General features: G+C 47.6%; 1 protein-coding gene across 7 annotated transcripts; it reads left to right on the plus strand.

The window, feature by feature from the left end:
* The first annotated feature begins 55 nt into the window (after positions 1–55).
* Positions 56–27011, plus strand: Hsf1 (heat shock transcription factor 1). Of its 7 annotated transcripts, none has more exons than XM_006241889.5 (14): positions 236–370; positions 21812–21920; positions 22293–22429; positions 22635–22759; positions 23389–23464; positions 23538–23599; positions 23722–23818; positions 23924–24060; positions 24209–24463; positions 24902–24985; positions 25699–25804; positions 25882–25947; positions 26018–26087; positions 26167–26779. In XM_006241889.5, the coding sequence occupies exons 1-14, from the start codon at positions 254–256 to the stop codon at positions 26370–26372; spliced, it is 1647 nt and encodes a 548-aa protein (XP_006241951.1). In that variant the 5' UTR covers positions 236–253; the 3' UTR covers positions 26373–26779. The 7 variants fall into 7 exon arrangements, with proteins under 7 accessions (NP_077369.1, XP_006241951.1, XP_006241950.1 ...); XM_006241888.5 differs by having other exon boundaries at positions 24194–24463; positions 26167–26722; NM_024393.1 differs by lacking the exon at positions 24902–24985 and having other exon boundaries at positions 56–370; positions 24194–24463; positions 26167–27011.
* Positions 27012–27160: the final 149 nt, after the last annotated feature.

Consider the following 27160-nt stretch of genomic DNA (forward strand, 5'->3'; position numbering starts at 1 on the left):
CAGTGCAGCGGGCCGCCCAAGGGCAGGGCCTGTGAAGTCGGCAGAAAAGATCACAGCGCCTGCGCACAGGAGGTACAGGTCTGGCCCTAGCGAGAGCGCGCCGGTCGCAAGATGGCTGCGGCCATGCGAGGCCTTGCTGTGTGTGCGCAGCGGGCGGCGGAGCGGCCCGGACATCAGGGGCAGCGACGACACTAGCTCAGCCTTCAGCCACTCTTCTAGAACGCCACCCCAGCCTCTGCCTGCTTCTTCGGAGATGGATCTGGCTGTGGGCCCCGGTGCAGCGGGGCCCAGCAACGTCCCGGCCTTCCTAACCAAGCTGTGGACCCTCGTGAGCGACCCGGACACAGACGCGCTCATCTGCTGGAGCCCGGTAGGAGCTGGCATGGGCCGGAGCGGCCTCATGGGAGGGTTCTGTTGCCGGAGTGAACCTGTTTAGGAGAAGCGGCCTGAGAATAACCAGGCTTGTCTGGGTTCAGCCCTCCCGGCATCCTGGAGGGAGAACGCCGCTGTCTGGGGAGGAAGTGCGCCCCGCCCCCAGAGCCACTCGCGGAGAGTAGGCCGAGACCCAAAATCCTACATTTCACCGGGACGATAAGGACCGGGCTTCCAGTTCAGGGTCTTTGCTCACAGAGAAATAGTTCCCATAGCCCCTCTGCCTTTCTGATTTTAGCAACCATTCAGAGTACGTGGAGGGCCTAACGAATGCATGGAAGAAGAGTGAGAGTAGGAGATGTGAATCCTAAACTCGTCCCTGATAGTCCCTAGACGTCAGAGCAGTTTTGCCCGGCCCTCAAAGGGCGGTGTCGAACCCTATTCTGTTGCCTGGCAGCGGGCTGTGTACACCGCAGACCCTGCTGGACCTGCATCTCTGACTTGCTTGCAGAAGGTGGTTCCGTGTTTGTGTCAATGTGGAAAGTAGAATCTGCTGTCCACATTTGGGTTCTGAGGCCAGAGTGCAGAGCTAGCAAATGGTGGCCTGAAGACAGGCTATTCTGATCCAGGGAGAGGCTATCCTGATCCAGGGAGAGCCTTTGGAGGGATAAAGGTGGCTAGATGCCACCTACTTGACCTCCTGCAAGCCAAATCCGGAGGCTTCTCGGACTCTGCTGAGCACTGACCCCCCCCCACACAGTAGTTTCTTAAGCTGGCAAAAATGGAAAAAAGCCTGGGTGGTAGGTAGAGGCCAAGGCTTCTGCCTCTCTGTTGCCTGTTTGTTTAAACTCTGCTCTGCCTAAAGGGTGCTTGGGAATAAAGAGAAGACAAGAAAGCACAGAACTTCACTTCTCACCATTCTTTGTGGTTATTCCATGTTTTCCTAAATGCCATCTTCAGTTCACAACCTCTCCTGGACTTCATACTCCAAGGCAGAGAAAATGACCTTACATTTCTGTCTTTCCCCAACGTTCCTGTCCTCTGTTTTCTTTGGCTGAAAGGGAGTTTTCTTAGGTCCAGTAGGGATACCAGATATCCTCTGGACTAGTCTGAGCTTAATCCTATTAGGAAGATCCATCTTGTCTGGTAATGTGCCTGCTGTTTCTGCTTATAGATTGATACAAATGTGGGTGAGGTGTCAGTGGATATTCTTCTAGGACAGGATGTTCTGATGAGGGCCTCTCAGTATGAAGATGGATCTGATCTGCCCTGTGACTTCCGTCCAGCCACACAGTTGTACATCACCTGTGAGCCTTGTTAGCATGTTGGGAGGGATGGGCAAGTAGTCTGTACAAAGCAGCAATGGACTCTAGCTTGTATAAGATTCAGCGGTCAGTGGGAGCTGGCATGACCATGAGTACACAAACCAAGCTCTGGCATAGAAGTGGAGAAAGAAAATTCTGGTCTAGGCCAAGAAGGCAGAGCTTCTTGGATCTGGCTGTCCAGCCCACAGAGAGGAAATAATGCTCCTGACCCATGTCCTGTGGGAGCACTTAACATTGTCTTGGAAGCCTCTTTTTTTTTTTTTTTTTTTTTTTGAAGCCTCTTAACAGTATTCCCCGAAGGCCTACTGATCAGGAGGCTTGGGTCCACATTGTTTTTCAAATATATATCTCAGAAGAGGGCATCCGATCTCATTACAGATGGTTGTGAGCCACCATGTGGTTACTGGGATTTGAACTCAGGACCTTTGGAAGAGCAGTCAGTGCTCTTAACCACTGAGCCATCTCTCCAGCCCTTGGGTCCATATTCTTATTCTGAGTGGTTTTCAGATAAAAATTTTCTTACCTTTCTCAGACATATCCTCCTCCTTGAGGGAACAGGGAGCCTGTCTAGCCCCAGAAATCTTTCACTGAGTCTTGCTAGGTCTGGCTTCTCATTCCTACCACATGGAGACAGAATAGGTCACTACCTTTCTCCAGTTCTGTGGTATTCCATTCCCCATCACTGGCTCTCACCCAGTTACAGGTGCTCCACAAGAACAAGGATCTCAGGAGATCCAGGGGTTTCCCCAGACAGATCCTGGGTGACAGCACACTCTTGACCAGATTAAGGATCCCAGTAAGATCCATGCAAGCATATGAACACGGATGTGGTTCGTCCTCTCAGGAGGCATCCCTTTACCTCCTTCCAAAGGTGCCTCCACATCCAATGCTCAGAGATGCAACAAATAGGGTAGAAAACTTAAATAGTTAATCCTCAGGGTCAGTTCTCGGTCATGGCGTTTTCTCCATTGTGCTGTGGTTCCTGTGCTCCCTAAGTAAGACTCTTGCTAGGATCGTCGGCAGAGCCACTTCGGCGCATTTTGAAATGGGGAACAAAACCTAAATTTAAAAAGCAAAGGCTTAGAACCTATATCTAGCTTTATCCCAATTTTGTAAGATCATTTTATCCTGCATGTTTGAGAAATATAAAAAGAAATATGAAAAATAAGTTTGTCTAACTCAAGAGAGTACGATGGTGGTGGTTTGTGTTTAATTTTTTTTTAATTTTCTTCTAGTTTTTAGAAGATAAATGTGTATTTTCGAGTGTGTGTGTGTGTGTGTGTGTGTGCGCGCGCGCGCGCGCGTGCAAACACACGTGTATAAAGTCCAGAGAGGAACATCTAATGTCCTTTCTATCCCTCAGCCCCTGTTCCCTTAAAGCAGTGTCTCTCACTGATCCTGGAACTTGCCTTCTGTCAGCCAGACTGGCTGGCCAACAACCCACATCCTCTCCACTCCACCCAGGGCTGAGCTTTCAGGCACACACGACCACGCCCAGTCTTGCATGGGTACTAGGAAATCCAAACTCAGACTCTCATGCTTGTGCGGCAAGCTCTCTTTCTACTTAACCATCTCTCCATCTCCTGAACATGTTTTTAACCTACTAACCAACCCCAAGTATTGTTTGTCCTACTAGGTTTAAGAGATCTAGACTAGACCCCACTTGCCCTTTGTACTGACTTTGGTATGCCAGCCCCAGGAGCTACCTGGGGAACTTGAGAATCGGGAAGAGGGCCACATGATTTGTGCCAAATAGGTGCTAGGGCTGGTGGAGAATGAACCAGGGGGGAAACTGAAGCCTTAAATATTCAGGGAGGTAAAAGTAAAAACTGGAATGAAGTACCATTTTTAAGACACTCCTGCTCTTTGATACCCTCACAATGAAGGATCTTGAATTTCGTTGCTAGGTGCCTCTCTGGTCTCACCCTAATCCCAGCCTAATGATGTGGTTCTCTTCTCTTTGAGAACAGCAGTGACTGTGGGTTGAGCCTCTGGGGGAACCCTGTAATTGAAGAAACTGAGCTCTTGAATACCAGTGCTCAGACAGCCACTGTGGAGGAGCTGGGTCCCAGGAGACGAGTAGTCTGTGCACTGTACAGGGGCAGGGCACCCATCCACCTCAGTATTCTTCAGGGATCACATGAAACCTTTTAAAGCAGAGTCCAACCGTGGTTGATAATCCAGAACTCCTAGGACAAGCAGGGCCACTCCCGTTATCCAAGCTCTGACAGCCAGGTGAGCTCATTTTCAGATGGACAACAGGAACTAACAGGCCTAGTGACCCCGCCCTTACATAGCTGGCAGCCGACTCACAGTGTCAGAAGTCATGTATAGCAGAGGTAAGTTGTGATGTGTGCTGCAGGTTCGGGAGGCTCTGGCACTTCCAGCAGCAACAGTCTGGCATGTGTTGCCCAACAGTCTTCATCCAGCACTAATACTGTGGATGAAAACTGAGGCCAAAAAGCTTGACTTAGAGCTTTAAAAAGTTCATACTCATACTTGCCCAGCTATATACTTGCCTTGCTCACTACCTGTCTCTGTCACTACTGTGTGAGTGTGTGTCTGTATCAGTCTGTACTAGTGTGCATAGTAGTCATTCTCTACCTTGGGGTGCATGTGTGTTCGTGTGTGTCATGTATATATGTGTTTTGCCTGAGTACTCTGTATACTGTGTATATACCTGGTCTGTGCAGAGGCCAAAGAAGGTGTCGTATCCCCTAGAACTTGGGTTACAGGTGATTGTAAGTTGCCATATAGGTGCTAGCAATCAAACCCAGGTCCTCTGGGAAAGTAGACAGTAAGGTAGTCTGCTCTCTAGCCTTGCCACCTTGTTTTCTTTTCTAATTTTAAAAAAGATTTGTTTATTTATTTTATTATATACACTGTACACTGTAGCCATCTTCAGACACATCAGAAGAGGCATCGGATCCTATTACAGATGGTTGTGAGCTACCATGTGGTTGCTGGGATTTGAACTCAGGTCCTCTGGAAGAGCAGTCAGTGCTCTTAACCACTGAGCCATCTCTACAGTCCCCACCTTGTTTTCTAAAGCAGAGTTTTCACTGCTAAGAGCTCACTGATCGGCACAGGCTGACTGGCCAGGGGCTCCAGGGATCCTCCTGCCTCTGCCTTTTCAGTGCTAGGATTGCATGTGCTCACCACTATGCTGGCATTGGTGTATGTGCTAATTCTTTTTCTCATTTGGTTTTGGTTTTTTTTTTGAAACAGGGTCCCTCTGTGTAGCCCTGTCCTGTGTAGCCCTGTGGAACTCATGGACACCAAGCTGAGCTCAAACTGAAAGAGATCCTCCTACCTCTGCCTCCCAACTGCTGGGATTAAAGATATGCACCATGCCTGGCCCTTGTCTTTCATTTCAAGATTTATTTCTGGGCACCGTGGTTCATGCCTTTAATCCCAGTATTCAGGAGGCAGGTGGATCTCTGTGAGTTTGAGACCAGCCTAATCTACAGATTGAGTTCCAGGACAGCCAGGGCTACACAGAAAGGACTTCACTCCCCCACCCCCAACCCCCCAAAATATTATTTTATGTGTATATGTGTGGGTATTTTGCTAGCACACAATAACTGTGGAGACCTGAAGAGATTACCAGGTTCTGTGGAGCTGGAATACAAACAGTCGTTAGCCACCAAGTGTATCTGGGGCTGAACTTGTGTCTTCTGCAAAAACAAGTGCTCTTGACTGCTGGATGGGTGCTAGAGTTATACAAGCACTTTACTAATGAGCCATCTCGTCACTATTTATTGTGTGTGTGTGTGTGTGTGTGTGTGTGTGTGTGTGTGTGTGTTTATACATCATTCCTGTGGCACAGTGTACAGGTAGATGTCAAATGGCAACTTTTGGAAATGAGTTCTTTTCCACCACCATGTAAGTTTCGGGGATCAAACTCAACTCTTGGGGCAAGTACCTTTGTGCATAGACTCGTCTCACCAGCCCTCCTTTTACCTTTTTAAAGCAGGGTCTCACTGATTGACCAACTGACCTTGAATTTGTAATCTTCCTGTCTCAGTCTCAAGTAGCTAAGATTGCAGGCCTGTTCCTCCGGTCTTTACTGGTTACCTGCTTTCTTAGGATTGCAGGCCTGTTCCTCCAGTCTTCACTGGTTACTTGCTTTCTTAGTTGGACCCCCAGATAGTTTGCTGTAACCAGCGCTGCAAGCTCTAATCAGAATGTCGTCTGGATAAAGGTAAAGGTCCCTCCTTACCTCTCCACAGAAAAAGGAACCAGCAGAGATCTGTACACTATGGGCTCTATGATCTGACTTGTGTACCTTCTCCTGCCTGGTAGGGGAAGGAAGTAGGGATGGATACAGAGAGTTGCAGGAGTCATCGGTCACTGCAGGTCTCCTGAAGAACAGCCACTCTGTATCCTCGCATACCTGCTAGAGGACTGCACATGTGCTAGGACACAGTTCTTCACTGGAACTCATGGACACCAAGCTGAGCTCAAACTGAAAGAGATCCTCCTACCTCTGCCAGCGTGGGGTTAGATCATTTAAGAAAGAGTAGCTTTGGGGGCTGGAGAGATGGCTCAGCGGTTAAGAGCACCCGACTGCTCTTCCAGAGGTCATGAGTTCAATTCCCAGCAACCACATGGTGGCTCACAACCATCTGTAAAGAGATCTGATGCCCTCTTCTGGTGTATCTGAAGACAGCTACAGTGTACTTATATATAATAAATGAATAAATCTTTAAAAAAAAAAAAAAAAGAAAGAGTAGCTTTGTATACAGGGAGGGCCAGAGTTTTGGGGGCTGTGGGTATACTACTTTAGAGGAAAGAAACAGCTGTCTTTGGATCACAATGACTAGGCTAGGACCTGCCTCTGGCAGCCGAATTTCTTCAAGCTGTAGCAGAAGGAGGAGACTAGCCTTACAGACTGTTAGAGCAGAAGTACTTAGCCCCTGAATACTCAGAACTTGGTGCCTACAAATCCTGCCAAGCTCCTGATTCCAACCTTCTATGCCACATGGTAAGCAAAGTTGACTGGGCCATGTGTGTGGTGGCAATGGAGGTTGCAGTTACTGATGCCTGGGCATGAAAAGGAATGAGCTGGCTCTGACACTTGTTTCAGTTCTCTAGCTTGCTGCTCCTAAAGCCCTAGCTTCTGGGACCCAGGAAATGGCCCAGCAGTTAAGCTCAAGAGAGGGGGCAATACAACATCAGCTTCATCTGTGGAGATACAGAGAAACTAAAATGGCACGGACTGTGACTGGCAGATACTCAAAGAGCAGGTAGCAAATGTCATGGAACCTTTGAGAAAATATTCATAATTTCAGGTTGACTCTGGACAAAATGTATTCAGATAGAATTTTATATGTATTTCTAGTCGTTGGTCTGTGAAGAATAAGATCCCAGACTAGAAATAAGACTCACTGTTTACTGACAGCTGTATTTCAGTTTACTAGCCAGGGTCAGACAGCCACTTCTGCATGGTCATGGCCCCCTTAATTCCACTGACAGATTTCCATTATATACAACTCCTTCCTAAACTGCTCGTGGTCAGCAGAAGAGGGCCCGTGAGCCACTAAGTTACAGAGGTAAACACTGGTGTCAAAGGTTCAAGCCCACATTGCCGGGGCGTTCTGCAGTAGTGCTTGCTGTGGACACATAGGGAGACAGGGAGAATGCAGGATTGAGACTACAAAGAAATGAGAGGGAAGAGAGGTATTAGGAAGAGAGCCCAGGAGTCTGCAGGGGAGAGCTGCCTTCTCTGCAGACAGCAAGAGCCTTTGTGAGAGAAGGTAAACCTCCTCAAGGCAGAGAACACTGCTGGGGGACTTGAGGTGAACAGCGGAGCTCACTCAAGACCACAGCGTGACTAAATCTCGACAGCCAGGGTGGAGAGCTGCCTTGGAGAATGCTTAGGCAAAGTTTGGACATGAACTAGCTAAGCCTAGAGTAAAGATGCTCCAAAAACAAGCCTCAAAATGTGGGAAGGAAGGGCAGGGAGTGATTAAAGGCCCTTGTCTAGCCTAATGACCTGAGAGCAGTCCTCAGGACCTGTGTGGTAAAAAGAATGAATACACTCTTCAGTTGTCCTCTGACTCCCAACACCACCACTTCTAAAAGCATACAGAAATAAATAGTGCTTTTTAAAATTGTGTGTGTGTGTGTGTGTGAATGAGTACACTGTAGCTGTCTTCAGACACACCCACCAGAAGAGGGCATCAAATCCATTACAGATGGTTGTGAGCCACCATGTGGTTGCTGGGAATTGAACTCAGGACCTTTAGAAGAGCAGTGAGTGCTCTTAACTGCTAAGCCATCTTTCCAGCCCCCACTTTTTTTTTTCTTTTTAAATGTGAGGAGAGGGCTGGGGAGTAAGAACCATGTGCGGCTCTTGCAGGGACTCAGGCTCCAGTCCGAGCACCCACATGGAGCCTCACAACTATTTGTTGCGACTTTAGCTCCAGAGAACCTGATAGCCTCTTTTAGCCAGCCGGCAAAATACATGCATGCATACATAGATGTAAAAAGAATGCTAACACCCACTTAAAACACGCTGGGCATAGCAGGGAGCGTGTCTCAGCACTGGAGCAGCTGAAACAGAAGGATCCCTGCAGTCCACTGACCAGCCTGACCGAATCAGGGAGCTCTAGGCCAGTGAAAGAACTTGCTTCAGGACACAAAGTGGAGGGGCTGGAAAGATGGCTCTGTGGTTAAGAGCACTGACTGCTCTTCTAGAGGACCTGGGTTTAATTCCCAGCACCCATATTGTGGCTCACGGCCATCTGTACCTCCAGGCCCAGGGGGTCCGGCACTATTTTCTGGCCTCCACGGGTACCAAGCAGGCTCACGGTGCACAGAAAACATAACAAAATACCTATACACATAAAATAAATCTTTAAAAAATTAAAGGGGCTGCAGAGATAGGTCAGTGGTTAAGAGCACTTGATGCTTTTGCAGAGGACCCAACACACACTTAGTAGTTCAAAACCATCTGTACATAACTCCACCTCCAGGGGATCCAGTGCCTTCTTCTGACCTCTATATGCACCCAAGCATTCATGTGGTACACATATATGCTCTCAAGAGGCAATCTTTTGCCTGTAGAAAAAACAATGCCTGCAGAACAGAGAGACAGCTGTTTCAGAGGTGGAGGGAGGAAGATTAGAGGCTTCAAGGTTACCATTGGTTATAAAGTATGTTCAAACCAGCTTGGCACACATGAGTCTGCCTTCCTCTTCCCCTCCATTTTGGAGGGTGGGAGAGAAAGGACAGTTGAATGAAGAGCAAGAGTTAGTCAGGATGACTGCAAACTTACAGAGACTGAGGCACAACCAGAATAACACTAAAGCTCAGGCGTGCTCCCGTGTTCTAAACTGAGGGATTACGTCACGTCAATAGGAAAACATAAATGTACTAACAAGCAAAAGGCGTGCTACGAAATTCATCACCCTGTTCTTGATGAGAACTCGGCATGGAAGTAGTGGGGTCCCTCAGCGTGTGAGAGACCGGAGCACATCCGCACCGCAAGGCTAGACGCTTTCCCGAGACCGAGAGAAGATGAGCTGTCTGCTTTGTCGTTCCTCTTTAACAGTGCTGGATGTTCCAGGCAGTGCAGCGTAGCAAATACATGAAAACCCTAATAAAATACAAATTAGGAGAAGTAAAACTGACTGTTCAAAGAGAGCAGGATAATTTACTGAGGAACTACACAACACTTGGTGAGATCCTAAGGTCCAGGGTCAATACACAGAAATGACTGTGTGTACGTTTGAACAGTGAGTTCCTGTTGAACAGAGCTGAAGAGATGGCTCTGCACTTAAGTGCTTCCTGGTCTTACAGAGGGCCCAATGACAGGGCAGCAGCAACCACCTGTCACTGTACTCCAGAGCAGCTGACACCCTCCTCTGGCCTCTTCAGGCCTGTACACACGCACATGATCTTTTTTTTTCCTTTTAGTTGAAATATTTTTAATAGTATCAGGAAACACAAGCAAGTCTTGGGCAGCCACTGTGAGCAGGTAAGAACTCCACCCCAAGGTGGAAGCAGGCCGTGTTCTGAGTCCTGAGGTTGGATGACAAATGCCACCCAGATAGTTCTTCTGTTCTAGTCCAAAGTGTTCACAGGCCCTGCTTCCTCCAGAGCCTGCAGGAGGACACCCTTCCTTGCTTTCCTACTTGTGGTGGTTGCTGTTATTCTGTGGTTATTCCTTGGTTTGTAGCTGCATGGCTTCCGTCATGGCTCGGCATTCTCCCTGAGTGACTAACTTTATTTAGCTGTTTTCTTGTAAGAACATCAGTCCGTTCAAATGAAGGATCCACTGTATTCCAGTGTGACGTCACATCAACTGCAACCCTGTTTACAGATAGTTACATTCTGAGGTATGGAGATTAGGGCTTGAATGTACCTCTCTCCTTTTTTTTTTTTTTTTTTAACCGCTATTCCTCTCTTCTCCCACCCCTCCTACTCCTTCTGCAACCCTTCTTCCCACTATTGTACCATTGTACAAATCTTTTCTTTCCTTTTATTTATTTTCCATTATAACCCACTGAGTTCAATTAGTATTGTTTGTACATGCACAGGTGTGAGGTATTATTGGATTATGGGTAACTTACCATTGGCTACACCCCTTAAGAACAATGACTCTACCCTCTCCTCCTCCTCCAGCAGCCACTACCTACCAGTAGCTCCTCAGCCTTGGTAGTGTTTCCTGTGCCCCATCCCCGTCTCTGCCGGAATGTTAGCCGTCTCTGCTGGTTACAGGCCAGCAACAGCTGCCCTGCGTTCATCAGTGCTGTGGCCAAGTCATGTCCCATCTGCCTGTTTGTACATTCTTTCAGCTCCTTCATCAGTGACATTCCCTGAGCCTTGGTGTGGAGTGGAGTGGTCTAGATGTCCCTTTTAGGGCTGAGCACTGAACAGTCATTCATTGATCTACCTTAACTACTGCCCACTGCAAACAAACAAACACAAACTATTTTTAGCAAAGGTTTAGAACAGCACTAACCTATGGAATATTTAGAAGGTAGTTTGACAGCATGTCCAACTTGCAAACATCAGTAACAGATTCCCACAAGGACTTGAATCCTGTCATGGGCTTTTGACTAGGGTCAGGCATAAAATTTGAGTAGACCTCAAACTCAGAGGGATCGCTGACTGCTATATATCCATGTCCAATGAGCCATTGGACAAAGCTCTCTCGGCAGGTCAGTGCTGTAGAATATAGGGTCCTCTCTAAGCAGCTTTCATAGATGAGGCATGAAAGCTTGCTAGCAGGAATAAATTTCTAGATGAGCTCCAACTTGATTTCTCTCTATCTTGTAACCAAAGTATGTGGTATATTCAAAAATAAAGATGTTTTGGGTTATTTGTTGTTTGCTGTGTTTTATTTTTTTATTTTTTTATTTTTTTTTTTTTTTTGGTTTTCTTTTTCTTTTCTTTTTTTTTTTTTCCGGAGCTGGGGACTGAACCCAGGGCCTTGCGCTTGCTAGGCAAGCGCTCTACCACTGAGCTAAATCCCCAACTCCTATTTTTTTGGTTTTCAACACAGGGTTTCTCTGTGTAGCCCTGCCTTTCCTGGACCTAACTCTGTAGACTAGGCTGACCTCAAACTCAAAGAAATCCACTTGCTCTGCCACCTGACTGAGATGACATTCCTACCAGGCTGTCTCTACAGTGAAAGCATTGTCACAAGCAGTTATTACCTGCAGTGTGCCCAGTGCCCCCATATTTCTTCCCTATTTTTCTTTCCTAAAAACATTAACATGTCTGTGTCTGTACTGGATGCTCTGCTGGCGTTCCAGGTGCTGCCGCTCTCCCGAGGGCATGTCCCCCCCCCACCCCCAGCTTTGATTTAGTTTTGCTTGGTTGTTGTTATTGTTGTTTGGGGGTGTTTTGTTGGGTTGGTTTTTTGAGATAGCTGTACCATGTCACAGACTTATTTGTCAGATGTATAGCTAGCAAAGGTTTTTTCCAGTTCTGAAGGCTGCTGCTTTGCTCACTTAACAGTTTCCTTTGCTATTTAAACCTCATGAGTCAGTTATAAACTTGTCAGTGATTGGCCTTAATTCCTGAGCCACTGACACCTTCTTAAGCAGTCCTTACCTAAAGCACAGCTACTTGCTGTGGGTAGTGACCTTTTTAATGTGTTTTAAGTTTAGTTCACAAGAATTTTTCCATCTATATTCCTCACTGAAATTGGTCTGTAATTTTTTTGAGGGGAGAAGGGGTTCGGGACAGAGTTTCTCTGTGTAACAGCCCTGGATGTTCTGGGGCTCACTCTGTAGACCAGGCTGGCCTTGAACTCCCAAGTGCTGGGATTAAAGGCATGCACCACCACTGTCTGGCTCTAATTATTTTTTTTTATTAACATTTATTTATTATGTATACATCATACAGCTTTCTGCCTGCATGAATTCTTGCAGGCCAGAAGAGGGCACCAGATCTGATTATAGATGGTTATGAGCCACCATGTGGTTGCTGGGAATTGAACTCAGGACCTCTGGAAGAGCAGACAGTGCTCTTAACCTCTGAGCCATCTCTCCAGCCCTAATTATTTTTTTAATATGTGCTCTTTTTTCTTTTTACTTACATAATTCCCATCTCAACCTCCCCTCCCTCCACTTCTGCTAGCCCCCCCTTCTTCAACCAATCTATTGTCCTCCATTTCTTTCAGAAAAGAGTAGACCTCCCAGCATATGAACGCAGCATAACATGGTAACAGTAAGACTAGGCACAAACCCACATATCAAGGCTCAGTGAAATGACCCAGTAGGAGGAAAAGGGTCCTAAGAGAAGGCAAAAGAGAGACACTCGGGGTTGGGGATCTAGCTCAGTGGTAGAGCGCTTGCCTAGGAAGCTCAAGGCCCTGGGTTCGGTCCCCAGCTCCGGAAAAAAAAGAACCAAAAAAAAAAAAAAAGAGAGAGAGACACTCCTACTCCCACTATTGGAAGTCACACAAAAACCCAAGCTAAACAACCACAACATGTTTACAGACAACCTAGTGCAGACCCATGCAGGCTCCGTGATTGCCCCTTCAGTTTGAGCCCCTTTGAGCCCTTCTTAATGATTCTGTGGGCTGTGTTCTGGTGTTCTTGATCTCTCTGACTCCCAGTGTAAGTCTGCATCTGCACATCTGCACCAGCTGCTGGAGAAAGCCTCACTGATGGCAATTGAGCAGAATATGATTAGGAATAATTTACTTTACCTTTTTTTTGGTGTTGGGGGGGGGGGGGTAAGTCATGGCCATACTGGCAATGTTGGGCATGTGCTTTTACAGTTTGGGCCTCAAGTTAGATCATTCATTGGTTGGCTACTCCCATATGCTTTGAGCCCCGGTACATCATGCAGGCAGGACAGGTGTCACAGAACCACACTGGCAGCCTTACATGACCACAGCAACTCTTGTAAGGACAACATTTAATCACAGCTGGCTTACAGGTCCAGAGGTTCCATCCAGTATCATCAAGGCAGGAGCATGGCAGCATCCAGGCAGGCCTGGTGCTAGAGGAGCTGAGAGTTCTACCTCTTGTTCTGAAGACTGGCTTCTAGACAGCTAGGAGAAGGGTCTCAAAGCCTATCCCCTCAGTGACATACTTCCTTTAACAAGGTTACACCTTCTAATGATGCCACTCCCTGAATATGCCAAGCATATTCAAACCATCATACCTGGTTACAGAACATAGCTAGGTCAGGCTCCTTATCTATCCTCCATTGCTAGAAGTCCTTGCTAAGGTCACCAAGTGCCAAGAAGTTTTCACTGCTCTGTCCCCTAGCCCAGTCATCGCTTCTTCCAACCCTCCTTCCCCAACCTGACTCCTTCTCAAGCACACACTCCCCCAGCCCACCCACAAATGTTCCCTCTTCCAGGACACTCAGGCGTGCCCCTTGAGCCCTCCTTGTTACTTCGTCTCTCTGGGGCTGTGGAATCCATTGTGATTATTACACAGCTAATATCTACTTAGAAGTGAGTCTTCTGGGCCACTTCTGGGATTGCTTTGCTCAGGATGATTTTTTTGTTCTACTTTCATCCGTGTGACAGCACATTTGATGATATCACTTTTTTCTAACAGCTGCGTAATACTCCATTGTATAAATACACCACATTATCTTTATCCATTTTTCGGTTGGAGGACATCTAGGTTGTTTCCAGTTTCTGGCTTTTATGAATAAAGCTGCTATGAACATAGTTGGGCAAGGTTCCTTGTGCGATGGTAGAGCGTCTTTCGGGTCTATGCCCAGGAGTGGTGTATAGTAGCTGGGTCTTAAAGTAGAACTATTCCCAGTTTTCTGAGAAACAGCCAAATTGATTTCCAGAGTGGTTGTACAAGTTAAGTTTGCACTCCCACCAGCAATGGAGAAGCGTTCCCTTGCTCCATCCATATCCTCACCAGCATGTGCTATCACTTGAGTTTTTGATCCAGCCATTCTGACTGGCGTAAGATAGAATCTCAGCGTTGTTTTGGTTTGCATTTTTCTGATGACTGTGGGCTTTGAACATGTTTTAAACTGCTTCTTGGCCATTCAGGATTGTTCTGTTGAGAATTCTCTGTGTCGATCTGTGCCCCACTTGTAATTGGGTTGTTTGGGTGGTTGGTGTTCAGTTTCTTGAGTTCTTTATCCACTGTCAGATGTAGGGTTGGCGAAGATCCTTTCCCAGTGTGAAGGCTGCCATCTTGTCCTTTGCCATTCAGAAGCTTTTCAGTTTCACGAGGTCCCATTTATCAGTTGTTGATCTTAGAGCCTGAGCCACTAGTGTTCTGTTCAGGAGTTGTCTCCTGTACCAGTGAGTTCAAGGCTACTCCCCTCTTTCTGTTCTATTAGACTTACTGTATGTGGTTTTATGTTGAGGTCCTTGATCTACTTGGACTTGAGTTTTGTGCAGGTGATAGATAAGGATCCATTTGCAATCTTCTGCATGCAGACGTCCAGTTAGACCAGCACCATTGGTTGGAGATGTTTTCTTTTTCCATTGTATGGTTTTGCCTTCTTTTGTCAAATGTCAGCTATCCATAGGTGTGTGGGTTTATTTCAGGGTCTTCAATTCGATTCCACTTTCAACATGTCTTTTCCTATACCAGTACTGTGCAGTGTTTATCACTATTGCTCTGTTGCACAGCTTGGGGTCAGGGATGGTAATGCCTTGGGAAGTTCTTTTATTGTTCAGGCTTGTTTTAGCTAGCCTGGGTTTTTTTGGTTTTTTGGTTTGTTTGTTTTTTTTCTCACAAAGTTGAGAATTGTCCTTTCAAGGTCTCTGAAGAATTGTGTTGGAATTACGATGGGGCTTGTATTGAATGTGTAAATTGCTTTTAGAAGGGTGGCCATTTTTACTATGTTAATTCTACTGATCCATGAGCATAGAAGATCTTTCCATGATACTTCTTTCAATTTCTTTCTTTAAAGACTTGAAGTATTTGTTATAAAAGTCTTTCACGAGTTGGGGATTTAGCTCAGTGGTAGAGTGCTTGCCTAGGAAGCGCAAGGCCCTGGGTTCGGTCCCCAGCTCTGAAAAAAAAAAAGTCTTTCACTTGGTTGGTTAGAGTTACCCCAAGATATTTTATCTTTTTTTTGTGACTCTTGGAAAGGGTGGTGTTTTCTAGTCTGTTTCTCATCTGTATATATGAGGGTTACTGTTTTGTCTTTTTAGTCAATCTTGTGTCCAGCCTCTGCTGAAGGTAAATTGTTTGTTTGGTTGTTTGTTGTTTGGTTTTTCAAGACAAGGTTTCTCTGTGTAGCCCTGTCTGAAACTCACAGAGATCTGCTGCCTCTGCCCGTCAGGCGCTTTGGGTATCAGGGTAAGGCTTTACTAACAAGAGTTCAGTTAGGGGCTGGAGAGATGGCTCAGTGGTTAAGAGCACTGACTGCTCTTTCAGAGATCCTGAGTTCAAATCCCACCAACCACATGGTGGCTCACAATCATCTATAAGGAGATCCAATACCTTCTCCTGGTGTGTCTGAAGACAGCTACAGTGTACTTATAGATAATAAATAAATCTTTTTTTTTAATTATTAAAAAATTAATTAAAAAAAAGTTTGGTTAGGGCAGGAAAAACAACACAGTGGCTAAAATTCCTCTTACAGGGGATCCAAGTTCAGTTCCCAGCACCCACATCACACAGCTCCTAACTGCCTGTAACTCCAGCCACAGAGGGATCCAATATCTCTGGCCTCTAGGAGCATCCGCACTTGTGTGCACATACGCTCTGAGGTCCAGGTCAGTAAGAGGCAAGAGTGGTTGGGTGGGGCTCCTTCCTTTGATATTGTCTAGAATAGCCTGAAAGGCTTTGGTGCCAGTTCTCTGTAGATCTGGTAAAATGTACCAATAAACCCATCAAGACCTGGACATTTGTGTCTTTTGGGAGTTTTTTAATTACTGCTCAAATTTCACTTTTTGTTATAGATATAAATTACTTATCTTGATTTAATTCAGGTGGGTGATATATGTCCCAGAATGATGATCTGTCTCCTCCTTTTAGCTAGTTTGGGCAGAGGTTTGTCGATTTTTTTGTTTATCTGCTTTGTTTTATTTTGCTTAGACAGGATCTATCTACACAACCCAGTGTCCTTAAGATTCACTATATAGACGAGGCTGGCCTTGAACTGATAGACATCCACCTGCCTCTACCTCCCATCCAGGTACTGGGATTAAAAGTATGTGCCACCATGCCTAGCAATGGGTTTGTCTTCCTTATCCTTTCAAAGAACCCCCTCCTTTTTTTGTTTCTAGTCTTTCTATTCAAGTTTTTGGTTTTGTTTGGCTTTTTGGATTTTTCTCCATTTCATTAATTTCTATACTAAGATTAAATAAAAATTGAGAGTTTGGCCTATTCTGGGGCTCTAAGATGTATCTTTAAGTTATTTTTGAGGTGTATACTAATGCCTAACATTTTGTTGGTTTTGTGGTATTTGTTTTGTTTTTGTTTTTTTTCCTTTCTGTCTTGCCTAACTGCTATTCTATTCTCCTATGACTTAGGCCTTCCTTTGGCTTCATGGACCGTATCCTTTTCCGTCTGAAGGATTCCTTGAAGTGTGTTCTGTAGAGATTACTGACTATAAACTACTTTACACCGTTTTTGTTTCTCCTTCCATTGTGCCATTAGCTTTGCTGGGTAGAGCAATCTGGACTGGCTTGAAAACTTCAAAACTTGAAATGCATCCTTCTAGCTTGGTGGTGGTTTTTAATCCCAACATAGGTGGGTCTCTGTGAGGTAAGGTCCAGCTTGGTCTACAGGGTGAGTTCCAGGACAGCCAGAGCTACACAGAGAAACTGTTATCTTGAACCCCTCTGCCCTCCTGGCCAAGAAAACAAGACAAAAAAACAGACATAACTGCTTTTACAGTTGCTCAAGGGAGTTCAGTATTGAGTGCAGTCTTCCATTGGTATTGTAGAGTAGGACTGTCATGGACCCACACACATTTCCCATGGTTTAAATTACTCCTGGATGATTATAGTAACTGTTGTGACGTAAGTGCTATATACATACATTATGATGATTTGCATGGTTAATAATAGCAAAACCAAGCGTGTGCATGCAAAGTGCTGAGACAGTTCCTTTAGTGTCTTAAGTTTGCTGTTGGTAGAATCCACAGGTAGGGATTTTTTTTTTTTCAAAAGGAATTTCCAGTCATATCTTTATCTCCTGTTTCCCTATTTTCTTTCATCTGTTTTTGTTGTTGTTGTTGTTTGTTTGTTTGTTTGTTTTTTAAGTTTCCTTATTTTTTTTCTTACACTCATATGTATTGCTGTGCTTACTGATCAGCATTCTATGGTGGGTTTGAAGCAGAATCTCCCTTGGAACATTTACCATTAATAATGCTCTGTTTAATGATCCTTCTTTTGCTGCTTCAAATATTATTTCTTTGTTTCTCTGAGCTTTATTATTTTACACGTATGAGTGTTTTACCTGCATGTATGAAAGTATTCTACATCCAGGCCTGGTGCCCATGCAGGCCAGAAGAGGGTGCCAGATGCCCTGGAACTGGAGGTACAGACTCGTAATCTGCAGAACAGCAGCTGCTCTTAACTGCTGAGCCATCTCTGTCCCTTCAGCATGTGTACAGCAGCAGTATCTTTTGTAAAGTTGACTATCTTGTCCTTCCTGGGCAGTCTCTGCTCTTCCCCCTAGTCTGTCATGTGTGAATCATACTTGCATTCTGTGTCACTAGTGTATTATGGGACTCAATGGTGGCTGAATCATCTTGCTTGCTTACTGCTTGTGACTTGGCCAGGCTGCTTCAGAAAGACTGCTTCTCCTTGATGACAGCCACTGCCTAGCAATTGTAGCATTCAGCATTGAAGCAACAACAGTTACTGCCTAGACGTGCTGCTGTTTTATGTAATGCTCTGGGACACAGGTTGTTGGGCAGTCAGATCCAGTTAAATTTGTGAGCATTAGTGAGGTTGTCAGGCTGCTTTTCTTGGGGTATTTCAGTGGGTTCATTGAGCAAAAGCGGATTTGAGTTAGTCTTACATTCTAATCCCAAAGGGCTCTATTCAGCTTACTTTCCCATCTAGGCAGACTAGCCTGGAGCTCAGCTCACGTATTGTTGGCACACACTGGGGCTTGAGCTTTCCAATACTGTTTGACTTCAAGTGAGCTAGAGCGCCTTCCTTATGGACTGTAGCTACTGTACTTCTCAGCCAAACACTCTGACTGTGCATATCCTGTCCTTCTTGTCAGCTAAGGTGAGGGTGGCTGGCCTGGTCTTCTCTGTTCTTGGGGCTAGGAACACTGAGGTGGAAGACCAGTCCAAGCAGTAATGTGATCTCATCAACTTACAGATGGAAACGACACATCCTTCCAGAAGTTTCCTTAAACCTTGACAAAACTAAGGAGAGGGATCCCTACAATTTAGCCACACCTTCCAGGGTGTGCAACATCTAATATGGGGATTAGTGCCAGGGAGAGTAGACAGTAGTTTGTAAAAGACACTCACTGATCCAATGAGTTCTAGTGGTTTCATTGGTCACTCTTATTTACTTGATGCATGTGGAACAATTTCAGGGATATTAAATTGATCTAAACAAGCTTTATGTGTGTTACCGAAGAGGAAGCACTGTCCCAGAACTCTACAGTCCCAGTCCAATGAGGCTTTCCTTCTATCTTCAAGGATATGAATCTGACTAGACAGTTTTTATCCAGCAGCTAATCAGTGAGTCAGTCACCGTCTGTGTTGATGTGGCTGTGAGTTGGCGGTTTACAAGGCCCTTCTTCCCTGGCCCTGAGTTTGGCACTTGGATTATGGAGTGAACATGTGTGAATCCCTTTAAGTTTTATCTGTTTAAAGTTCCTTTAGTTTCTTGGATGTTTTTCATCTACTCTGTTTTTGATCAGTTTTCCTAACTATAGTCTTTTGTCCACCTCATCTTCTGAGATGCCCATTAAGCATAGGAGGTCTGATGATGTTTACAGGTCTTTCTCAGCTGTTCGTTTTATTCACTTAGCCACTGTTCTGTTGCTGTGAAGAGACTCCAGGACCACAGCATCTCTTAGAAGAGAAAACATTTCATTGGGGGCTTGTGTACAGTTTTAGAGAGTTAGTCTGTTATCATCAAGGCAGGGAGGGAGAGGAGCATGGTGGCATGCATGGAACTAGAGTAGTTGAAGACAGAATGAATGAATGAATGAATGAATGAATGAATGAATGAATGGGTCTGGAATAGGCTTTTTAAACTTGAAAGCCCACTCCCAATGGCTGTCTTCAGTCTATAATCTCAGTCAGCTGTTCTCCCTGTGCTCATCTTCTTGAGTCTCCAGGTGAATTTTTAACCTGAGTTGGACTTTACAAATCCAGAATGTCAACTTGGTGTTTCTTTCCCGCTTTTTATTGCTTTCACTGAGATTCTCCATTAGTAGGCCATCATCCTTACACCTAGTCTTTCATGTGCAGTTCTTCAGGTCTTTGGCCATACTAGAAGTTAGAGTCTGTGGTCTCATGAGTCCAACATAGGGAATATTCTAGTCACTCTTTCTTTCCTCTTATAGTTTTCTTTCCCGTTGCTCTTCTTTTTAATTAAATTATCTTTAAAAAAAACTAAAGGGACTCATAATGACGACTTCATAATCCAACTGCAAACTTGAGACCAGGGAAGGACTTTGCAGGCAACAAAGTCATATTCACATCAGTTTGAGCATGCACACACGTGTGTAGAAAGAAGTTAGAGGATGACTTGTGACGTCAGCTCTCTCCTACTGTGTGAGTACCAGGGATTGAACTCGGGCTGTCAGGCTTGGCAGTGGTTGCCTTCGCCTGCTGAGCCATCTGCAGCAGCCATAGCTTTGTTTAAATGCCTCATTGTTTTTGACTCTGTTAGTCTGTGGTGGCTGCTGTGAAAGCGAAACGTCCCCTGCACCCCTCACTTTTGTCACTGTGCCATTGTTGGTTCTGATGACTTCCCTGGACTAATTATGTTGTATTTGTGTTCTTGGTGGCCATTGCACTTCGTCCAGCTGACTTAAGTAAAAGTTGAGCTGTATTTCCTTTAAAGAAACTGGAGTCTGTGAGTTTGCAGTCTTTCCTGGGGCCTCTCTGTATATGCTGACTGCCATCTTTAACACATGACCTGAGAGTGACAACCCAACATTCTATCCTACTTCCCGTTCATGCCAGAGGGAGAGCCTCTAGCCCTCATAGGTCTTCCCTGAGCATGTACACAGCTCTAATGTGTGCACAGTCTTTGAATTCCCAGGAAGACTTCAGAGTCCCTAATGATCCCTCATTCACGACCTTTTAAAGTTTCTGGCTAGCCTGTGCTGTACATTGTCTCAGCAGCCAAGAACAGTCTTCTTCTACATGCTCCTTTATGTCTCTGGATTGGGACAGCCTCAGGTCTAGCAAAGCCAGCCTTACTTTGAGAGTCTTCCAGCACCAAGACCTTGAGTGAACTCTTACCCATGTTCTCACTGCTATGGCGTCCACTGGTCTCAAAGCTGAGGAGACTGGACAGTTAGTCTCTTGCTCTCACTGATACCACACTTCCTACCTGTGCTTTTCTTCCTGCTCAGGATTCTCTTCCTCCTGTGTGCACTTGCCCTACTGTTTCTGCTTAAGCTTGTTTCACTGCTCTGTGTGTTGGAAAGCAGCCATGGTGCTAGTCCAACACCTTGGGATCCTTTTGATTTATTCTACCTATCTGTATTATAGTTCACCCCAATGAAGAGACTGGTTCCTTAGCTAATTTGTTTGCACATCCATGAGAATACTATCCCCTACCCACTGTGGGGCCTCCCCACTCCAGTATCAAATGCCTCTAAGTTGCCATGGCCTTTGAGCCCCTCCTGGTGGTTCTGGACTGTGGTCAGGAAAGCACCAGTAGGAAGGATGGTCATGTGGGATTCAACAGTCTCAGGTTTTCATCTTAGGGTGAAAAAGGATAAGGTGCTATTTTTCATCAGGACTGGCTTCCAGAGCAACAGTAACGTCATTCCTATTTTCACTGCCACAATTTGGAGCTCTGTATGTGTGTGTCGTCCGTGTGTTCTTGAGTATATATGTGTACTACATGTATGCAAGAGCCCATGGAAGACAAAGAAGGCCATCAGGTCACTTGGTAAAAGTAAAAAAAATAAATAAAGGTAAAACTTGGAATCACCGACAGTTGTGAGCTGCCATCTGCTCGCTAGGAACCAAACCCAGGTCTTCCATAAAAACAGTAAACACTCTGAACCATTGAACTATGTCTCAGCTGATCTTAGCTATTCTTTTTTTTTTTTTTTTCTTTTTTTTCTTTTTTCTTTTTTTCGGAGCTGGGGACCGAACCCAGGGCCTTGCGCTTGTTAGGCAAGCGCTCTATCACTGAGCTAAATCCCCAACCCCGATCTTAGCTATTCTTAAAGAAAGTTTACTGATTAAAACTAAATGCTGGTCAGTCCCTAGAGATGACCAGAGTGCTCTGGGTAATTGGTGGGTCTAAACCTAAACTGAAACCTGCCAGGGAGCTAAGATCTTGTCTCTGGCTACATGGTCCTCACTGCTCAGACCTAGGTCCCATGGCCTGGATACCAACCATAGAGACCTAAGGTTGAGCTTACCTCCTGCTACCACTATGGAGGGAGAATGTGCAATGCCCACCACATGGAAAGACACTTCAGGCCATAGTGGAAGTATGGTGGCAGCTGCTACACACGGCTTCCCCATGTGTCTCCTGACAGAGTGGGAACAGCTTCCACGTGTTTGACCAGGGCCAGTTTGCCAAGGAGGTGCTGCCCAAGTACTTCAAGCACAACAACATGGCCAGCTTTGTGCGGCAGCTCAACATGTGTGAGTACCTCTTGTGGGATGGTGTGCCTGCTTCCTAGGTGTGGAGAAACAGACCCCAGCATACTGCTAAGGGATGGAGGCCTGGGTTGGCTGAGGAAGGATCCTCATGAGTTTGACCCTGAATTCTCCAGGAAACAGTATAGGATATGAGGCCCTAACCTAATAGCCACACTTCCATTTGCAAGAGGGCAAGCTATGTGGGGACAAGATCTTTTCTAACCAAGACTAACTTGCTGTGGTAAATGGACACCAGTCAGAACCTTGTATAGTTCTCTAGGAGGCCCCTTGCCTGCCCTGGCCATGGCTATGGCTAGGCTGCTGAAGTTCTGGTGCCTGGTCCTCAAACGGAACTCCCCACTTCTACATGCACAGATGGCTTCCGAAAAGTAGTCCACATTGAGCAGGGTGGCCTGGTCAAGCCTGAGAGGGATGACACCGAGTTCCAGCATCCATGTTTCCTGCGTGGCCAGGAACAGCTCCTTGAGAATATCAAGAGGAAAGTGACCAGCGTGAGTCACCAGCCCTGAGTACAACCCCTCCCTGCCCTCAGATAGCCCTACTAGCCTAAAAGCATAGCCTGTGCTCATCTATCTCTGACCCCCTCCCCCTTCCCAGTGTTTCCCACACCCTCCTCACTCCCTGGATGCTAGGTGAAGCACAGGAGCCTACCACAGTCCAGAGCCACTGTCTACTCTTGTATGCCCCACCCCTTAGGTGTCCACCCTGAAGAGTGAGGACATAAAAATACGCCAGGACAGTGTCACCAGGCTGTTGACAGATGTGCAGCTGATGAAGGGGAAACAGGAGTGTATGGACTCCAAGCTCCTGGCCATGAAGCAGTAGGTCCCGAGGCTCAGGAGGGTGGCCAGGTTGCTTTGGGTCTCCTACCCCACCCTGCAGAGCCATTCAAGCCTCCTTCCCCCTTCCCAGCCTGCCTTGGTTTCTATGACAAAACCTTGTCCTGTACATCTCCAAACACATAATGGGGTTGGACATCTCCTACTGCAGCCACTTCTCACCCCCTACTGGGCTTCACATTGTCAGGATTTGAGCACATAGAGCCCATTTCCAGGTGCCTCCCTGAAAGCCAGGGCTGGCAGGAGCTGACCACAACAGTCCTCGGGCCAGACCTCCCCACTGTTCTCTGTTCACAATGACTCCAGCTCCCCCTTTCTCACTCAGTAATGGGATCACAGTTCACAGCTGCCTTTTACCCCCCAACTGTGGGTAATCTGCAGTTTAGGGTCTTTCCCAGAGCCCTGTCCTGTGTGTCTAGCCAGTATGTGACAAGTCCTCCATTCCAGCTAGGATCCTAAGGTATACCATCAGATTCTATCCATGCCCTCCCCCAGCCCTGGCTGACACTAATCCTGCCCTGTAAGTAGAACAGAGTTAGGGAATCAGGAGTGCAGTAGTCCAGTCCTGTCTGTCAACAGCCTGGCTCTCTGGCTCTTGCGATGTGTTGCAGCGAGAACGAGGCCCTGTGGCGGGAGGTGGCCAGCCTTCGGCAGAAGCATGCCCAGCAGCAAAAAGTTGTCAACAAGGTGGGCAGAGCTGGTGGTTGGTGGGTTCCCTCCATGACTGGGCCAGGGTGACTGTATCCTTTCTGCCCCACAGCTCATCCAATTCCTGATCTCACTGGTGCAGTCGAACCGGATCCTGGGGGTGAAGAGAAAGATGTGAGGCTCTGGAAATGTCTACACTGTCCACTCTGACCCTGCGCCTTGGTGTCCTCTGCTTGCTGTATATCCTGGGCGCCACCAAGGTCGGTGTAGGCAGTTGACCTGTCTCTTCCCTACAGCCCTCTGATGTTGAGTGACAGCAGCTCAGCACACTCTGTGCCCAAGTATGGTCGACAGTACTCCCTGGAGCATGTCCATGGTCCCGGCCCATACTCAGTAAGCACCAAGCTCCATGGGACTGCCAGTAAGTGTGTAGTGGGTGCTGGGTGGCCCAGGCTACCACGGGTATGCCTTGCATGTGGCCTTTGTCTCTAATTGCAGGCTCCATCTCCAGCCTACAGCAGCTCTAGCCTTTACTCCTCTGATGCTGTCACCAGCTCTGGGCCCATAATCTCCGATATCACTGAGCTGGCTCCCACCAGCCCTTTGGCCTCCCCAGGCAGGAGCATAGATGAGAGGTGGGGCTGCAGTACCTTTATCCCTCCTATCACCTTAGTGGGTCAGCCTTTATGGACCTTGGGGCAGAGTTGGAAGTGGGTGGAGCTAACTCAGGCTCCTTCTAACTTGTCTGTCATTGTCTAACATGTTCAGGCCTCTGTCCAGCAGCACCCTGGTCCGTGTCAAGGAAGAGCCCCCCAGCCCACCTCATAGCCCTCGGGTACTGGAGGCAAGCCCTGGGCGCCCAGCCTCCATGGATACCCCTTTGTCCCCAACTGCCTTCATTGACTCCATCCTTCGAGAGAGCGAACCTACCCCTGCTGCCTCAAACACAGCCCCTATGGACACAACCGGAGCCCAAGCCCCTGCACCCCCAGCCCCCTCCACCCCTGAGAAGTGCCTCAGCGTAGCCTGCCTAGACAAGTGAGTGCTGTGCCCACCCTGCCTCCCTATAGCCTCTGAACCCCAACAGCATGGGATTTCCTCAGGCTGGGCACGGGGTACCTATGTCTTAGTGAGGCACAATCCCTGCAGTTTGCTGGGAGTTGATGGGTTGGATCTGTTCTCCTAAACCTGAGTGAGGTTGAAGCTGGGGAGGGAGACCAACCATATCACTAGAAATGGGATATGCCCCTGCCTCTTGGGCCCCCCTTACTACTGCCATCACCCTCTCTTGTGGCAAGCCCCAAGATCTTTGGATCTGTCATTCTCCCTAGACCGACACAGGAAATGATGAGTTAAGGTCCAGCCTTGACCACCACCCCTCAGGCACATCCCAAAGGCTGAGTGAGCGAGGACGGTGGGCATAGATCCCCCGTCCCCCGCCTGCAATGGGGGGGCTCTTGTCTTTGTATCTTGCAGTTTGGCTCGCGCTCCACAGATGTCTGGGGTCGCCCGCCTCTTCCCCTGCCCCTCTTCCTTTCTGCATGGCCGAGTCCAGCCAGGGTTAGCGCTGCCCCCACTTGGGAGGGAGGAGGACTCCGCCAGGCCCCCTCCCACAGCCATGGACCAGTTCCCAACCCGGGCATAGCACTTGCCCTGCCTGGCGAAGAGCACCAGGGAATGGTCTCACAGGCTCTGCATCTCCACTGACTCCCTTTGCACCAGCCAGTGGCCGTAATAGGGACAAGTTTCCTGCCTGCCCCAGCTACCAGTACAGGCTGCTACGATGAGCTTCCTGTCAGAGTAGGGCAGGCCCCATGGCACCTACAGAGCCATTTTAACTGCCTTGCCCATGGCCTAAGGCCTCTGGTCTAAGGGAGGACTACCCATGCCAAGCACAGTCCTGTTTCCTCTCCTTACTCTATTCCTGGTGCAGTGGCAAGACTATCAAACCTGAAAAATCTGCCCTCCTATCCAACAACACCTCTTTCCTTCTTCTCCATCTCCCTCTTGGCCTGCCTTAGTAACTAAAGCCTCCTAGGATGTCCTGCCCACGGGCCATGCTATATCCCTCCCTCAGCAGCCATGGAGGGCAAGCTCACTACTAGCCCTTTTGGCATCTTCCCAGAGACACACACACAGTCCCCAGCCCATGCTGGCTATGCAGAAGGACCTTGCTTGGGGGGCTGCAACCAAAGGGGAGCCCTTCTCCAGCAGGAGTGCGGCTGGGTGGGAGCCTGGGGCATTAGTTCACCTGCCCACTTGCCCTGGGCCAGGAACGAGCTAAGTGATCACCTGGATGCCATGGACTCCAACCTGGACAACCTGCAGACCATGCTGACAAGCCACGGCTTCAGTGTGGACACCAGTGCCCTGCTGGACGTGAGTCTGGTCATCCCTACCCAACCCGCTCCATCCCACCCACAAGCCAGCCCTGACTTCCCTCCCTCCTCCTGCAGCTGTTCAGCCCCTCGGTGACCATGCCCGACATGAGCCTGCCTGACCTGGACAGCAGCCTGGCCAGCGTGCGTAGGCGGGCAGGGTGGGGGGCAGAGGGGGCCATCAACAACCCTCACTGTGTTCTCTGTCCCACAGATTCAGGAACTTCTATCTCCCCAAGAGCCTCCCAGGCCTATTGAGGCAGAGAATAGTAACGCCGACTCAGGTGAGCTAAGCTTCTGTGCCCCTCCCAACTCTCACTTCCAACTTGCCCACCCCCACCATCCTGACCCCATTTCCCACAGGAAAGCAGCTGGTGCACTACACGGCTCAGCCTCTGTTCCTGCTGGACCCTGATGCTGTGGACACAGGGAGCAGTGAACTGCCTGTGCTCTTTGAGCTGGGGGAGAGCTCCTACTTCTCTGAGGGAGATGACTACACGGATGATCCCACCATCTCTCTTCTGACGGGCACTGAACCCCACAAAGCCAAGGACCCCACTGTCTCCTAGAGGTTTCAGTTGTCAGGCTGGCTTGGGCCTGGCCCCCAGCCTATTCCTAGGACACGGCTGGTCCTGGGGAGACAAGACAGTTGGGTAGTCCAGGGAATCCTAGGTCAAGCCAGCACAACCCCAGTGGAGCACAGATGGGACTTGGGCTTGGGCAGTACCTTGGATCAAGAGGAAGATCCTGAAGGCTGCATACCTGCTGCCTTCACCCCAGCCCCAGGTCTGCTCTCTGGGTCAGAGCTTCACAGCCACACTTGGACTGACCCTGCAGGTTGTTCATAAAATTGTATTTTGGATTTTTACATGAGAGTCCCCTTTAACCCTTCACAAATAAATATATATATACATACATATATATATATATATACATGCACACGGAGATGGGCAGATGATAAACAGGTTCTACTGTGGCCTCCTGTGTGTTTCCTCCTGCCCTGAGGGATCTGGAAGGTGGGGATGTAGGCAGGGAGTTCAGAACTTACTACATGTCTCCTTGGAAAAATACAGATACCTGTGATACCCCCTAGACCAACCTTGATCTACAGAACTAGTATTTGCTCACAGCTTTTTCTTTAGGGGACCAATCTGGCCCATGCTGTTGTCAGCAAGAGTGTTCTGCATGGCCATGCTGGACACGTTGGCAGAGCCAGGCCCTTATCTGTCAGGCACTGGGCTGCTTCTGAAGTTGTTCCTGCTGTCTCGTCTCGCACTGGGGGAAAGCAGGTGGAAATGGCCTCACAGGTGGCCTAAGGCAGCCAAATTTACTGCCCACCCTGCCTAGCACCAGGTAA

The sequence above is a fragment of the Rattus norvegicus genome, chromosome 7 (genome assembly GCF_036323735.1).
Source record: "Rattus norvegicus strain BN/NHsdMcwi chromosome 7, GRCr8, whole genome shotgun sequence".
In the NCBI taxonomy this organism is placed as follows: domain Eukaryota; kingdom Metazoa; phylum Chordata; class Mammalia; order Rodentia; family Muridae; genus Rattus; species Rattus norvegicus.